Genomic DNA, 16,791 nt, shown 5'->3' with positions numbered 1-16,791 from the left:
GCTGTAGAGGAGAAAGTTGCTGAACTTCACAGGCATCTCACCTTCGAAGTTATTGATTAATCTATAAACACCAGCAACATTATGGAAACGCTTGTATTAACAGCCTTAACAGAGGTATCATCATTGCTACAGCTTGCCCTCCGAGGATGACATGTACATGAGAATGCCAGAAGTTGGTGGGAGCTCAGGAAAATCTGCCATCCACAAGCAGGGATGCATGCATTTCTACAAGGACAGAGCTAAATTACAGAAGATTATTACCTATATTTTTATCATGTGCAAAGATACTGTTTTAATAATAAATAGTAACATCTAAACTTAGCGAATGAAAACCAGAAATTTAATTGGAGGAATTCATTAACAGAAATTTAAAAAGAGTTAACCTGACCATCAGAAATACAAAGGAGCCAGAACCACCATATAGTCACTGCTTCTTCACTGCTGAATTACTGAAAGCCACTTTTTCAAGTAATAACTCTTTTACAAAGAAGTTTTCAACCTACAAGTCCATACTATCATTTCTAGAAGAGGAAAGACACGAAGTCAGAAAAAAAAAGTCAGAAAGGAGAAAGGAGCAATAGTTTTAGAAGTGGCTGAATCTGGGGCAGTAAAGAGCTTCTTTTTTTTCAAGAAGTTGTAAGAAAAATCTGGACATCCGCATATCAATCAAATTCAGTTATTAATGCTGTCATTTGAAATATGATTTGGTGGATCTGTATTGCCAAATGGTGACTATAGAACTACCTTAAGAACTGTACTTTAGCATCTCATTATTTGGAGATGATTATTCAAGCATGTTCCATTATTCAGGCATACTTAAATTAAGTCCTAAATTAGGTATCACTTATCTAAAAGCATCCTGTAATAGCCTTGTTGTTCAGGTTGTTTGGTTTTGGTTTTTTTTTTTTTCTTTCTTGCAATGGCCTAGAACTGGAAAGAGTTTTATTACTTTTGTTTGCAAATAAAGAACACTCACCCTCCAAATTGCCAGTTCCCTCAATTTATCTTGTTAAAAGCTTTAAATATTCAGAACACAAGAAATTGCTACAAGGCTCTGGACAGTCAGTCTAGATGCACCTGACAGAACATACTACAGGACAACCTAATTCATAGGAGTTTTTTCCATCATGCTTTCTTTCAGACACCAGATTCAGAAAAGCAATCATACATGTGCTGCATTAATATAAGGAAAATAAAATATTTACAGTTTTGTGTGGCCTTTTCTTGTAACACATATAGCCTATGAATTCATAGCACAGAAATTCTGAAATATAGTTTGAGATGAGTTAAAAAACAACTCTCATTTTAAAAAAAGGCCAGTTTAGCAGGGAGCTTGCAGCTATTTGACTTTTTCATCAGTGATTAGCACAAAAATTAAGGCTGTTCTAAAAAACAACCAAACAAACAAAAAAGAAGCCAGACAAATGAATAAAAATCCCCAGACACTAAACCAAACACATTTTTAAATATGGTCAAGTGCAGTTGTTTATCAGAAAATTTTTCCAGAAGACTGATTTTTGGCAATGGCCAAGGTATCAATGTAACAAAGAACAGAAGTTCTTGGTGGAATGCTGTGACAGAAAAGAACTGATGAATTTTTTTGTCACACAAAAAACCCCAGAATAGTGGGCACAAAGACTATTTTATTTCAACACCTGCCATTGTTCAAACCACAAATACCACATGCAGTACTGGAGTTCATAGTCTTAAAATGATTCTGTGAAAAGGCAGATATACAAAAGAGCTACAAGAGTGGCTTGAGGATTGAAGTAAATATCTTAGAGCAACAAAGAGTCAATTTCTTTCTCTAGTCAAAAAAGATTGATGGTGAGTTGATAACTGCATTTTGTGGGAAGAAAATGCTTAATAAAGGCTCTACTCAACCAGAGGAAGGTGGAAAAAAGCTATTTTCCAACTGTGGTGGATTTTTTTTGGTTTTTGGTTTGTTTTTTTAAATAGAGTTATGCCAATTAGAACAAATTACGAGAAAGTAATGGAACCTCTGTGACATCTTTGAAATGTGCATGATTTATTTTTCTTGCAGACACAAATTTCTGAGTTCAATATGGGGTGAGACCTCTCTAACAGGTACAGAAGAGTAAATTACACAGTCTAATGATCTCTCAGGTTTGAAGGCTACAAAAAAGACTCCTTATGCTTGAGTCTCAGAACTGGTGCTGCCTACCAGTGAAAAAGGTTTGCTGCCAGCCTTAGATGATTGAAACAAATTGTTCCTCCAATGTTCTGAATCCAACAGTTCTGTAACACACCACATTCCAAACCACCTGCCAAGAATGTAAGTGGCCAACACGATTCATACTTAACAACAAACTTAAACATTATGAAGTCTTCCTAAAATGGCTGCCTTAAACCTTAAGTGAATCAAGACACCACTGAGAGATTAGAAACTACCCAATTATGCCTTTACCAAATTTATATTTTGCTAATCAGTAAGTCCAAGTATTTTTGCCAGCTGAGCCAAATGCAAGAAATGCAGTAGCTTTCAACCTCTTGATGCAGCAGCAGCAATTCTTTGCAGTACTGCCCTGAAAAACAAAAAAAAGCCACAGTCCAAAATGCAGCTACATTGACAATTAACTTGTGTCTGCCTATCATGTACAATTGCACTGCCTCAGGCCAGCAAGCAAATTTAACTAGACAAAGAAGTGTCCCACAGAAGTACCACCTTCTACGTCATTTCACAATTGACAGCTGCCAATAGGTAGAAAAAGTTGCTTGCTTCTGTTTCTCTAACTTTTTATTAGCAGTCCTGGCTGACTGGCAGATTGGAAATGAGCCAGTGCAACCTCCTTATATAAGAAGGGATGACACGATGACCCAGGAAACTACAGGCATGCTGCTTGGACTTCAGTACTGGCGCAGCTGATGGAGCAGGTCATCCCAGATACAACCGTGGTAAATGCAGAACGACCAGGTCCAGTCAAGCATGGATTTATGAAGGGCAGGTCCTGTTTGACTAACCTGATCTCCTTCTATGACAGGGTGACCTGCCTACTGGATGAGGGAAGGGCTGAGTACGTTGTCTGTCTTGACTTTACCCAGGCCTGTGACACAGTTTCCCACAGCATTCTCCTGGAGAAGCTGGCTGCTCATGGCTTGGATGTGCACTCCCTTCAGTGCATAAAAACCTGGTTGGATGGCAGGTCCAAAGCACTGTGGTCAATGGATTTAAATCCATCAGGCAGCCTGCCTGTCACAAGTGGTGTCCTCCAGGGCTCAGTGCTGGGGCTGCTCCTCTTTAATGTCCTTATTGATGACCTGCATGAGGTGTTGGAGGGCACCCTCACTAAGTTTGCAGGTGACACTAAACTGGGTGGAAGTGTCCATCTGCCTGAGGGTAGGGAGGCTCTGCAGAGGGATCCAGACAGGCTTGATTGGTGGGACAAGGCCAATAGTGTGAGTTCCAACAAGGCCAAGTGTTGGGTCCTGCACTTTAGCCACAACAACCCCACCAGCACCACAGGGTTGGGGAAGAGTGGCTGGAGAGTGCCCAGCAGAGAGGGACCTGGGGGTGCTGACTGACAGCAGCTGAACATGAGCCAGCAGTGTGCCCAGGGGCCAAGAAGGCAAATGGCATCCTGGCCTGGATCAGGAACAGTGTGACCAGCAGGGCCAGGGAGGTGATATTACCCTTGTGCTCAGCCTTGTGAGGCCCCACTGTGGGTATTGTGTGCAGTTTTGGGCACCACAGCACAGGAAGGACATCAAGGTGCTGGAGAGGTACAGAGAAGGGCAGCCAGGCTGATCAGGGGTCTGGAGGACAGGTCTTAGGAGGAGAGGCTGAAGGAGCTGGGGGTGTTAAGCCTGGAGAAGAGGAGGCTGAGAGGAGACCTTATCAAGTCTCTACAGATGCCTGAAAGGAGGTTGTATTGAGATGGGTGTTGGCATTTTCTCCCTAATGAATAGCAATAGGAGAAGAGGTAATGGGATCAAGTTGTGCCATGGGAGGTTCAGATTAGATATTAGGAAAAAATTCTTCACCAAAAGAGTGCTGAAGCATTGGAACAGCCTGTCCAGGGCGTTGGTGGGGTCACCATCCCTGGGGGTATTCAAAAAAACAGGTGAATGTGGCACTTCAGATGATTTATTGGTTAAGGTGTTGTAGACTGATAGTTGGACTCAATCTTGAAGGTCTTCCCCAACCACGATGATTCTGTGATTCCATAACTTGACTTGTTCTTAGCACAAGAATAGAACATCCAGACTCGACTGTTGCTCCTAAGTAAAACTCTGCCTCATAACATACCCATTAGGAGGCAGGACAGAATACAGTAGGTTGTGCTCCTTTTATTTATATAGAGGGTTTCACCAAAACTGGATAGGTTGTAATTAAGATAGTAACAATAGTATATTACCAGTTGAATATTGCTTTGCACTCCAAAATATGAAGGAAAAATGAGTAAGACTCAGCAAGAAGAAAAAGAACAGGTTATGGAATTAAAAAAAAAAAAAAAAAAAATCCCACGACCATTTTTCTTTGAATTCTCAGTATCTATTCTTTTGGTGCCCTCAACTACTGAATATTACTAAACTCTTACATGCATAGTCTTTTTACTTTCCATTGCCTCTGGCTCAGAAATTTTCTCTGACATGAGTCCAAGAAACATCTATACCACTTTGGGACTCTAAGAAGAAATGGATTCAATATTAAAGAAATTTAGAGAAAAAATATAATCCAGCACATTGTTTTGTGCTAAAATAAAGCTTTATGTTATATTCAAAGATCTTAAATTAAGAGTATCCAACAAGAAGCATTGCTGGAGAAATAAAATTAAACAGTTTATCTTTTGGAAGGGATGAAGTTACATTTTTAGCATTCCTACTTTAATAGGAGAGAGTATTCTGGTTGTTACATCTGTCTTAAAATAAGAATCTAGAATTACAAAATTCAACTCATGAAACTAAAAACTGAAACCATTCCAAACCAAGCTACCACTTCCTAGCAAGTTAAGGAACACATAATTCAAGCTTCCTGGATTCGCCTTTCGTATAGAACACCATTTAATACATGATGGTTAATCTCTCAAGTGACTACTCCTGGAAAAGTATTTCTCAATGAAGAGATAATAAAAATAAAATAATTTTGATCTCTGATTTAAGATCTATGAGGATATTGAGTTAACGACCAGATTTTGATAGTTAATAATTTATCTGTAGCTTGAACATTACACATTTTAATATGCTCTTATCTAAAGTATAAAGTCGCTTGCAAAAAGAAAGTTGGAAATGCATTAACATGTATCAAAGTGAATAAGAAAATCGTGTGAAAAACAAAAGAAATCCCCTGCACTGTTTTCTCTTCTCCCTTGACTGTCTAATTCCTGTTCATCCATTCAGTCAAGATAAGGCTGACATGATCAGAGTGAGTCAATTTCTCCAAGGCAGTCAGTCAAGAGAGTTTTTAAAAATTAGACACCTAAATACAACTTACTCTTCTAAAGATGTTGGTCCACAGACCAGGAAGTGTTTTAGCTCTGTGCCACAACAGTGGGCACTAGCCTGAGTTAAAACCAATGTTTCTGCAGGGATGTCTGATGCTTCCACCCAGACAGAACAGAAGACAACTTCAGAACAGACAGTAGGTTGCCAATGCCTTCACAGACCCCTCTCCTGGAGAAAAGGTAAGTAACTGCAAAAGATGTGCACAGGTTGATAATCAGTTCTGTCAGGTGGGCAGGTTGCAGGAGACACTCAAAAAGCTGCTCAGTATTTGAAAGGCTGAGACAGAAATAGAGAAGTGTTTTCAGATCCATGTTTCTGTGGAAGACACAAAGACAATGGAGCACATTGGACGCTTGTAACCCACAAAAGCTCATGCAAGGAGAAACTGTACCAGCAGACAGCAGATTTCACAAAAAGAAATCTGTGCTTGTAGTAGGTGACTGTTGAGGGGCACTGAGATGCCAGTCTGCTGGTCTGATAGGGAGTCACAAGAGATAAGCTGCCTCCTGTGTTGTAAGGTCCAAGATGTTGCTGAGACAGTGCCACAACTTGTCAAAAGCACCAGTGCTACTCCTTCCTGTGGACAAATTATACATGCATCACAGGGTGCCTGTGTAATGTCAGGGGCATAACTGGTCACAATTTATTTGATTCAACTGAGCAAAGTATTTAAAAGTATTTGAAATATTTGAAGTGCTAAAATCAACATGCTGAGACAGATGGAGAAAGGCACGCTGAAATACTCACATAGACTTGCTTTGCTTTTTTTCCCTTTGTTTAGAAGCAAGCCTGGACAAGATTAATTTCCTTCAGACAGTATTAACCATAATGTAACTACTTAAGACTAACAATGGACAAACCCAAACATATTTTAAAGATGATAAGAAATTATTCTAATTTAGAATTGTAATTAACTTCAACTTCTAAATAGCTTCTCAAAACCAGCCAATGTGTGAATAAATATTCTTGTGACTGAATGGTTCATTCTTCCACAGATGAATTTAATGCAATGAAGTATCAGCCATTGTATATCTGCCTCTTGATAGCCTTGCTATAATAACTCATATAGACATGGATTTGATTTTCTTAACTTATTGAAAAGACATCCCAAATCACACTGATATATAATTAAGTTGCAACTGAAAATTTTTAATCCCCCAAATTGTTCAGATTATTTTCATAAGACAGGTTCAATAAATTTTGTTGTTTATTTTATGAATAAGGTTTCTGTTTGTTTGAATTTCTACAGAATTTATTTCATTTACTTCCACGTCCAAAGGCTACAAAAGGCTATCAAGGCAGCCTTACCCAGCATATATACAACATGCTCCACTATTTAGGAAACAGAACAGAACATGGCCTGTTGCTCTTCAAAATGTATCACACAGATAGTATTAAAACAATGCAAACAGTAGGTCCAGGTCCGTATTTCTGCCCTATGGAGCTGTTTTTCTGGGAATACCTGAGGCACTTCTAAACAGAACAGATTTTTTCTATATATATATATATATATATACCCATATGTAAAGGATGTTCACACATACAGACATGCACACTCTCTTTTTTCTTCAGTGCCACAGGCTCTAATTGGAGCTTTCCTACATCTTTTTGGCAGAATATCTAAATAAGCTATATAAAATTAGATTTAGGCAAGCAAAGCAAGTAATCCACAGTATGATTGTCTAAATTGTTCCTTTTCTATTCTATAAGCACTCTCAGAAATCCCAGCCTTCATCATGCAATAGATTTTATGTATATGCCTAAATACCATTTAAAATTCCTATTTAGACAGAACAAATAGGGCTTTAAGATGTAGCAAGAAATACCTACCATTAAATAGCAATGAAACTGCATAACAAATAGCATGTAGGCAAGTTTCTCTATGGTGATGTTTTAAAGAACAAATTAGGCAAATACTTGGCAAGCATGACAGTTGTAGCCCAACATACTTTGCAAGGGAACATAGATTAAAAACCAAAGATCACTTTAAACTTTTTTTTTTCTTGATTCTGTCATAAATTGTAAAGCTTCAAGTAACAAATTCAAATATGAGTCTCACAAAATTCCAGATGCATTTGATAACTGTTAAAAAAGCAGCTGAAGTCCAAAACCTACTCTTCCTGAGACTGGGATCAAGAGATCACCATTCAACAGTCAATACTGTCACTAAGCAACACCAGAACACTACTGATTACTGTCATGGCTGAGAATGCTCTTCAGGACATGGTTTAGTTTGGCATGGTGGTGTTGGGTTGATGATTCAACTTATCTTCCAACCTCCATGACTGATATACTCCAACCTCAATGACTGTGATTCTGTGAGCCTAAATAGGGACAATATACCACAATCCTAAAATTTATTCCCCTTTACTGATATGCAATACATCAATATCTAATATGCACCACATATAGATTTATTCATAGACTTCAAACAGTAGCTGAGTAAATCTGCCATAAAACTTCTGGGCTTATACCTTAATATCTCAGTTACAATAGTGTTCAGAGGCCTGTATGCTAATATTTTATTTAGAAATTGCTTAAGTTCTTCTACAAAAGTGAGTGGTCCAAGCCTATTTACCTACAAAATATTATAAAACTTCATTTAATCTTATTAGTAAATAAAGATGGGGAGCATCACTCTAATATCTGAAAGGATACCTTCCTATCCATATTCCCACCCACATCAAGATCTTACTCTGATAAAATTACTTCTTTCCTAATCCAAAAAGCATCTTTAAGCCATTTCATGCTGATAAAGAACATTCTTGATGTGCTGCCAGTCATGCTGTATTTTGCTTCAGTCACTTGGCTGCTTCGAAGCTTTGCTTCTATTCTGATTCTGAACAGTGCTCAGAGCAGCATGAAGACCTAACTTCTCCAAGCCAAAAGTTCATCCCTCTGAGTACCTCTTTCAAAGGCAAGGAACATTTGCCTTTCTGCATCTTCATATTTTATCTCAGGTTCTCCTTACATTTAGGCAGCCTCCAGGGTGAAATAGATATAGTAGTTTAATAAATAATGGTTATCAAGTGTTTTAACTCAGTAGGCTCACTTGGGTATTTGTTTTGCTGTAGGTTACCCCTAGCAAATGATAGTGATACAGAATCATGGACAAAAACACATTGCCAGAAACATAGCAATTGAAAAAACAACATAAATTTGTCTTATCTAAGCTTGTTACTTCTTTCTAATAGAGACAGAATCAAGTGAATTCTGGCAACATCATTCAGAAAACCATGTTTTTACCCAAAGTTAACTTATAACACACTTCTTTACAGATCCTGTGCTGCTTCTCTTGTATCATTTGACAACACTGAATATTGGTTCTGAAGTTTACATGGTCAGTTTCTCCTCAGAAAGCCTTTCCATGCTAAACAATCAGTAAGTCCCCTCATCAGCTCCTATCAAGTGAACGTCTGTTCTAAGTGGGAGAGGTAAACTTGAAAGCTCTTTAAGTCTTTCCCAATTTGGGAGAACATCAGGAGTAAGACTTACTAAAACAGCTTTATCTAACATGTCCGCCTAAAAATGACAACTGTTAGTAGGCATGCTATGAACATACATATGTCACTTGAGTGGGAGGAGATGAAGACTTTGTCTTGAGTCATATTTTATTTAAGTCAGTGGCACTGTATGGCTGTAACCAAATGTTGAATCTGGTCTTCAATGGAAGTGAGCTCATAGGGATGCACAGCCTCATTTTGCTTATGTTGCAAAACAGTGACACCCACTGGTAGCAACAGTTTAAATATTTCATTGCTGCAACTTGGATCTGCTAGGTAAGACCAACTAAGAGGTTTTCTCTTGAGAAAAATTCAACTTACCTGTTGAGTCAGCACTATGGCTTGAGTTTTCAGAAACTGAATTACTATTAGCATCTGTAGTAATTGCAACGTAACCCTCTGGGGGAAGATTCACCGTGTACATTTTCCTTGAAGACAGAACTGTATTGTCAGCACCTACAAAACAGGAAAAGAAAAAAAGTCTCTGGCTATTGATCTCAGTATAGATTCTCAAATGTTTTCCCACCTACAAAAATGATGGTAAGTGGTCTTGAAAATCCCTAAAAAGGAAAAGGAAGTTAGAGAAAGTAGGTGTGGAACACTAAAAATATCCTACGAGGAGCAAAAGATCACCAAATTCTGTAGCTACTACAAATCAACACATACTCCACAGATTAGATGTTTCCAGCAGAAACTGTAAGCTCAGAAAAAGCTTCTACTTAATTTTCAGAGACACTTGACACATTTTCCCCATTCAGCATGAGATTTCTTTAAGAACTGGTTCATAAGAAATGGCTGAACAGAGAGAAAGAAGTTGATCATAAAATGATAGCTACCATAAAAAAAGAATCACAGATCTGAGGTTTTTCCATCTGCAGACCTTTTAAACACAGCCTATGATGTTCTGAAGGGGTCAAAGATAAGAGTTTGAAAGCCACACTTTGACTAAGCCTCAGCACTGCCTGCCCAAGAGGGCTCATCTTCTCATCTTTTTTTCTACTTTCTGGAGGGAAGAGAGTACCCAGGGCCAGCTTTCCAACTGTTTCATTGTATAGGAAACCATTTGTGATGATGGCAGTAGACAGCTGTTGTATGATCTCTTGCCCCATTAAAAGTTATTTAAAAATACATGCAAGAATGGCAGTATAAACTTCATTTGTTCACCAAAGTAACTGTAGGAGTAACTGAGAAGTAACTGTAGGAATGAGAGAGATGAATCTCTGCTCCAGTTACACACACCCAGTCTAAATAGCAGACTATTTTTTTTTTGCTCAGTGGTGACAAGAGTAGAAATGAAGTACAGGGTGACAAAAGCCTCCCCAGAAGGCCAGGATGCTCAGGATGTCTCCAGATGCTGCAATGTCATTTTATATGATTCAGTGTGTTCTTTCTACACTCAGACAGCTCCCTAAACCAGCACAGACACAGAATTAACCTTTCCTTCTTTGGGGCAATTTGCCCCTTAAAAAACAGGTTGATAGAACTGTTCAAATAACAAATAGTAAAAACATCTATGGTAGGTAGATGCAATCTTCCACCACAAACTTGCCAGAAGATCCCAGATGATCCAAGTCTATTATCAAACTGCAGCTATGGTTGAACTAATACCTAAACATTAAAAATGCAGTTGTGTCTGATAGAAATAACTCTTGTTAGGGATCAGTTTCTAATATGTAATTTAACTATATGTGGACACTTCTCAGAAGACACACTTGAAAGAGTTTGGCATGGCTGATAGTCTCAGATACCTAGGATAAAGTACATTTCCAAACACATAAGGCGATTTTCAAAAAATAAACTAAAAAAAAAAAAAAAAAAAAAAAAACCCACAAAAAAACCCCCAACAAAACCAAAATATCACGGTTGTTTTTATCATTTGGATGTAATACCTTTGTTCTGAAAACACATTAGGAAGTTATTTTTTTCTTCACCAAGCCAGAACATTTCAAACAGTTATTGATAATACTTACTCTGAAGGATAATAAAGGAAAAGAAGTAAATAATACAGAAATACGAAAAGCAATTATGTGATTTAGAAAAACATGTCCTAAAAATAATTTGGAATAATTCTTCGACAGATCTTTTTTGTGAAGATGCTGCCAAATCACTGAACAGGCAGTACTTGCACTGATTATTTTTTCCCCTGCCCAAGTTGATTAATGATCAAGGGCTAAATGGTGATAGTTTAAATTATGAGGACGTATAAATGTTTCTTGAGTTACTCCCTTCTGAAAATTTTCAAATTTCCTCATTTTTCCCTTAAAATTTAGGTTTTAGCTCATATTCAGTACAAAATTTTCCTCTCCCTGCAGGTCACACTCAGCCCCTTCAGCAAGGCAATGAGCAGTGCAAGGTGGTGGTGGGTATTTATGGTAATTATATAATGGTTTCTTTCTGCTGTTCCTTTTTCTCACTCTCCCCCTGTGCCAGGGGAGGTTCTCCATAGGCTGCAGTCCTTCAGGAACATTTGCTCAATCACAGAGCACCCCCTCCTCTGACCCTGGTGTTCCCACTGTTCGTCACTTCTTGTCAAACTGTCACTCTCTCAGGAGTGTTCTCTTCTTTCTTACATGTATTCTCCCTGTGAAGCCACCACTTTAGCTGGGGGGCTCAGCTGTGCCCCATGGTGGGGCAGTTGGGTCCATCTGCAACCGGCTGTGTTGGGCACGGGGCAGCCCCAGCCTGTCCTCAAAGAGACCCTCCTGCAGCCCAGGACAACAGCACTCCATAACAGTTTCAAAACCTTACACAGAAACAATCTTTCTCAGGATGTGCTTCCCTGAAATGTAAAGCTTGTGTTCCCCCAAGGCAGGGCTCCATAGAGCAAAGAGAGGACCCAAGTCCAGAAGTTAGCTGGAGCATCTCAAAGCCTCTCTCCAGCAGCCATCATCCTAGCCCGATCTAACAAAGACTGATGTTTTCTCCCAAATTATCCCTTGAAAAAAAACTCACTACCACTTCTCCAAGTGGAAGAAAAAAGTTTAGCCCCCAAAAGAGGTCTTTAAAGAAAAGCAAACGAAGCAACGCTGGATCAAAGCCAAGGTCTGATTAGTTCAGTGACACCTTCTAAAAAAGTCAATATTCTTTGTAAGCACTTAGTGCATGGTGTTACAGTGGATATGATCTGGACAAAAGTAAGGCTTGAAGAAGGTCTATTACCTCCTTTAAAATTTTTTTATCAAACTAAATTTTTACATATATGACCATGTTTTAGCTATTCCTAATTTTTATTATATATAAGTGGGATAATATGACAACTGTGTCAATCCCTAATGCACATATGCATCTCCTCTATCTCTACACACTGTAGATGCACTATCTATCACCTTCCCCTCAACTGACTAGCAAGACAAGCATCTTTAAAGACAGTGGGTAACAGAGCTTTGTCTCCTCCAGAAATTCATGATAAATTGAAGAGTAGCAAATGTGATGCCAGTGACCAACTGTAGAAAATACAGACCTTGAGGGCATTGAAAAATAAGTACTTTTTCAGTTGATCAATGTGAGGATATCAAAGTTTCCTTCATCAGAATGAACCTTAAGCAAATCTGTAAAAAAAACAAAAATCTTAAAAGCAAATCTTAAAAAAAATCATCTGCAGATATTACTGCCCATCCATCTCCCCCATTATCTGTGCTCTACAGCACAGACAGAGTCACTCAAGCCAGTTTTTGGCCAAAGATACACTCCTTCCAAAGATTCTTCATCTCTTTTTAAATAAAAGTTGACTGGATGTCCAAAAGACATTCAGTAATCTCACATTACATTACTTGCTAGTGCCATGTATTCTATTGGCACCAAAACTAGTAACAGAATACTGAAAAAGTATGCTTTTCTGCATAGTTCCCTTCAGCTTTAAAATTTCAAGGTGTCTGCTATCCTGTTCTGAATGCTAAATTTCTCTGCTTGCCAGGTAAAACTTTGAAAAGTGTGCCATTCTGTTCCAAACTGCACAACTGCACAGATTCAGACAACAAATTTGAACAGAAAATTCCACTATTTTTGATGCTCAAGAAATAGCATGTTTTCACTGTATTCACAGATTTTTTTCCGTAGAAACTTCTCCATAATACAGAAGGATGCTCATGATTCTTAGGGTGTTTATTATTTGTGCCTGGTAAGATGTTGTCACACAAGTCAGTTCATTTAAACCTTCCTCCTGCCACTTCACATCACCAGGAGTACTTAACTTCATTAAAAAGAGCAAGTCTAGATTACAGAGGTTGCTCCCTCTTCTCAAAAAACGGAGATGACAATGTACTATCTGCGAGTACTGTTATGCGAGTCCCTCCGAAGCACTTGTTCTTAAGATTTAGTGATTCAGTACATTTGATAAGATAAATAAAACTAGGTCATTAAAGTTGATTTTTCAAAGAAAATTCCTTTTTCTAGCCATACCCCAGAGCTTCTTATCCTGTAATGACTTGCCTGTTACCACACTGATAGAAAGCCAAGATGGATGAGCACAAATAATTTCTTTTTCATTCCACCTTTTCCACATGTGAGGAAATAAGCCTATTGTATCACAATCTGCATGTGCTCCTCTTGACTGAGTTTTTAAAAACTCAGAGGAGTACAAGGTTTCACCAGGCAGATCTCTAAGAAGCCAACACTTGCCTACTAAGAAGCCAACTCTCTTGCTTGTGAGGAGCATGCAAATTGAAGAGAAAGGGAAAGGAAGAGGATAGCTGCAGGCCAGCCTTAGTGTTTGTCCTTTCAGTGTACTAAGATATTTACTAGATCTGCAGTGAAACCAGATACAATTATTGAGTGGCTCCCATGATACTGGTGGGATGGATTCTCAACCCATTTCAACTAAGCAAATGGTAATACTTTATTGAAAGATGAGTCTACTTAATATTTGACAAGCTATATTTCAGCCTTCCTGTTCAAACACAAGTATGATTAAGGCAGGGAGAATGTAAGGAAGAATAATGATAGCATCCTAATGAATGATGATCGATGCACTCACCTGGTAATAAATATCTCAAATACTACAAATATTACAAACTTAGTTACCTTTTTGTTAAACACTCTGCACTTAGAATAAGCTATCTACTGTGGATTTTATTCAGTTTTCAAATTATTTTGTGTTTAAATTAGCTTTCGATGTTATTAAAATCTACTGTTCAAACACCTGTTAAAAAAAAAAGTTAACACTTCATTACTTAGATTCATCATCCAACTGAGAAGCATGTAACTATAGGGCTGCTATCCAGCAGTGCTGAGATCTTCAACTCCTAAAACTGCTGTTAGGGTCTATTTGCAATTAAGAGAAATCAAAGCTGTTCTTCTCAAGAGCTTAAAAATAGGGTGGGGTTTTATTATGTGGCAATTATTTACCCAGAATTTACCTACAAACTTAAAAAAAGAATTTTATTCCTATTTTAAACTATGCCATATGTCATTATATACCTATATAAATAAATAAAAAAAGCCCCCTATTCAAACAGCCAAGACACTGTTTTCTCTTGCTTTTCATTCCTTACGAGCATTTCTTTGTGGCTGGTAAGAATGACACAAAAACTTAAGTTTGATTTAAAACACATTTTTAACCATTCTCTTTTCTGTTCATATTTCCAGTAGAATAATTGGAGAAGTTAAAGTGACATGGTCAAACTTGGAATTTACAGACCTCATTAAATCAATAAAGTTTTCAGAGAAGACCAAAAAAAAAATAAGGAAGGGAAGAAGCTTGATGCTCAGAGGACTAGAGTGTTAATAAAGTAAGAAATATTGAGACAATCTTCAGAAGTACTTTTCCTTCAGCTTGATGGCAAAAAAAAAAAAAAATCAGAAGGAAATCAAGATCAACGAAGATATACCCCTTTTACAAGGCCCAAGGTTGGGATGGGAAATTCATTAAAAAAAAGGAATAAGAAAGCTCAGACTTGTTTTCCTCACTACCTCCAACTCAGACACTAATTCTTAGATTTTTCTGTAGACCTAGAAAGGCTGTATTAGAGCCCATTTTATTGGAGATGGGACTCACTATTATAACTCAGCCTCAGTTTCATTACATTAGAAGTGGCAGACATTCTTTGTCACAGAGAAAAAACATTAAAAAAGTACAAATCCTTCTTCCTCTTGTTCTCACTCAAGGTCTGAGGAAGAATTTTTACCTCTGAACCATGAAAATGCCTACATTCCCTTGGAAAAAGTAATGAAAACAGCACAATACAAACTGAGTGAAACAGGGGAAGAAGCTTAAGGAAAGCAAGAAATAGAACACTTTCCAGAGAGTTATCTGACTACAGGCAGATAACAGTTTTATAATTCAGATAACTCATTTCAAAACTGGTACAAGCTATTTTGTTGTATTTTGAAAGCTGAAGAGGTAATGATAAATATTTAGCTGCATAGTTTGTGTAAGTTACTAAACTTAAAAGCGTCAGTGTCTCATATAGGTCCTGGCATATGATTATAGGCAATATTTTGATTAGCTGCCTAAGAATTTTAGCTTTATGAACAGAAGAATGAAGCTATCAATGTTAAGTTTAGTACTCAGCTCAGTTATTTCTACCCGTGACCCAGGTCTTATTTGTTCAAGGTACTTTTCAGAATCCAAATACATGTCTGCCAATAAATATGTATTTAAAAAAATAAATGCAACAATACTGAACCTAAAATGTCATCTCTCAGTTGCAATAGTTAATTACCCATAATAAGTGATTATGTCATTACTGGGACTTGCCTGGAACCAGATCAGGAAATGGGAATGTGCTCATAAGAATAAAAGTAAACCAAGTTTAGGGCTTTACATGCTTTTTTCCCTCCTTCCCAAAACACATTTTTAAATTCCGTAACTGGAAGTCATCACAGAATCATCACAGTTGAAATCAAGACTTCTAAGATCAGAGTTCAACCATCAACCTGGAAAAAACCACCACAATCACTAAGTCATGTCCTGAAGTGCCTCATCCACACATCTACTCCAGAGATGGCAACACCACTGCCTCCCTGGGCAGTCTGGCCCAGTGCCTGACTACTGTCTCAATAAAGAAATTCTTCCTAATATCTGGTCTAAGCCTGCCCTACTTTAGACCATTTCCTCCACTTCTATCATTATTACTTGAGAGAAGAGGCCAACACCCATCATCAGTAACAGTCCATTCCTGCTTGTGTACAAATATAATGCAGACCACAAAAGCACAAAAATTATGGTAAAATCATTTGCCCTAAACTTAGCTCAGTACTTTCCCTCTTCAAGTAGCAGAGGATACAGATGGCAGGAAAGACAGGCAGGAGGTAAGCATGTGTACCAGCAGAAAACATTAAATTTGACTCCAAATAACTGTGATTTTCACAATGACAGCTTAAAGTAATAAACTCCACAGTGTACAGGGGAGCAGGAAGGGAATCTTGCACAATCTGTTTTGTCATCAGCACTTGAAAAATAATGTCAAACAGGGAGACAAGGTGGACAGTGAGAATGCTAACACCCACAATTACTATGCTACAGAGATTAACTGCAGGGCTATCAGCCCTTCTCTATCTGAAACGAGTCCATTTTATCAAGTTTTTACATAAGCCATTTTCTTGTTTTCTTTTTTAAGCTAATTAGTTTTTCTGCAGCTGACTACATTTACCTTTAGAGATGGCTTACACTTTCAGCTGAAGCTGGCACTTTCTACTCCAATTAGGCAGTGGCTACATACTATTAGATGAGCTCCTTGTTAAATTGCTTTCAGTTGTCACAGTGGCCAGCAGATTTCTCTATGACAGCTAAGCTGTTGGAAATGAAGATGAAGGGAAGAATGTTTGAGAACACTGGAAAAGGAATGTGCCAACAAGCAAAAAAACCAAACCAAACCAAAGGCGGCAT

At 38.0% G+C, this 16,791-nt stretch overlaps 1 protein-coding gene across 6 annotated transcripts in view; it reads right to left on the bottom strand.

Annotated features, from left to right (window-relative positions):
* Positions 1–16,791, bottom strand: part of ERICH1 (glutamate rich 1) — an 89,181-nt gene that overhangs the window by 49,659 nt on the left and 22,731 nt on the right. For all 6 annotated transcript variants that reach the window (XR_011725399.1, XR_011725400.1, XM_071741795.1 and 3 more), the window contains exon 3: positions 9,288–9,422. Coding sequence is in view for 4 of the 6 variants with exons in the window: in XM_071741795.1 (XP_071597896.1) it covers positions 9,288–9,422 (135 nt within the window). In the remaining 2 variants the exon portion in view is untranslated. The remainder of the gene's footprint in view (positions 1–9,287; positions 9,423–16,791) is intronic.

The sequence above is a fragment of the Heliangelus exortis genome, chromosome 3 (genome assembly GCF_036169615.1).
Source record: "Heliangelus exortis chromosome 3, bHelExo1.hap1, whole genome shotgun sequence".
NCBI classification, from domain to species: domain Eukaryota; kingdom Metazoa; phylum Chordata; class Aves; order Apodiformes; family Trochilidae; genus Heliangelus; species Heliangelus exortis.
This window is presented reverse-complemented; position numbering and strand designations above follow the sequence as displayed.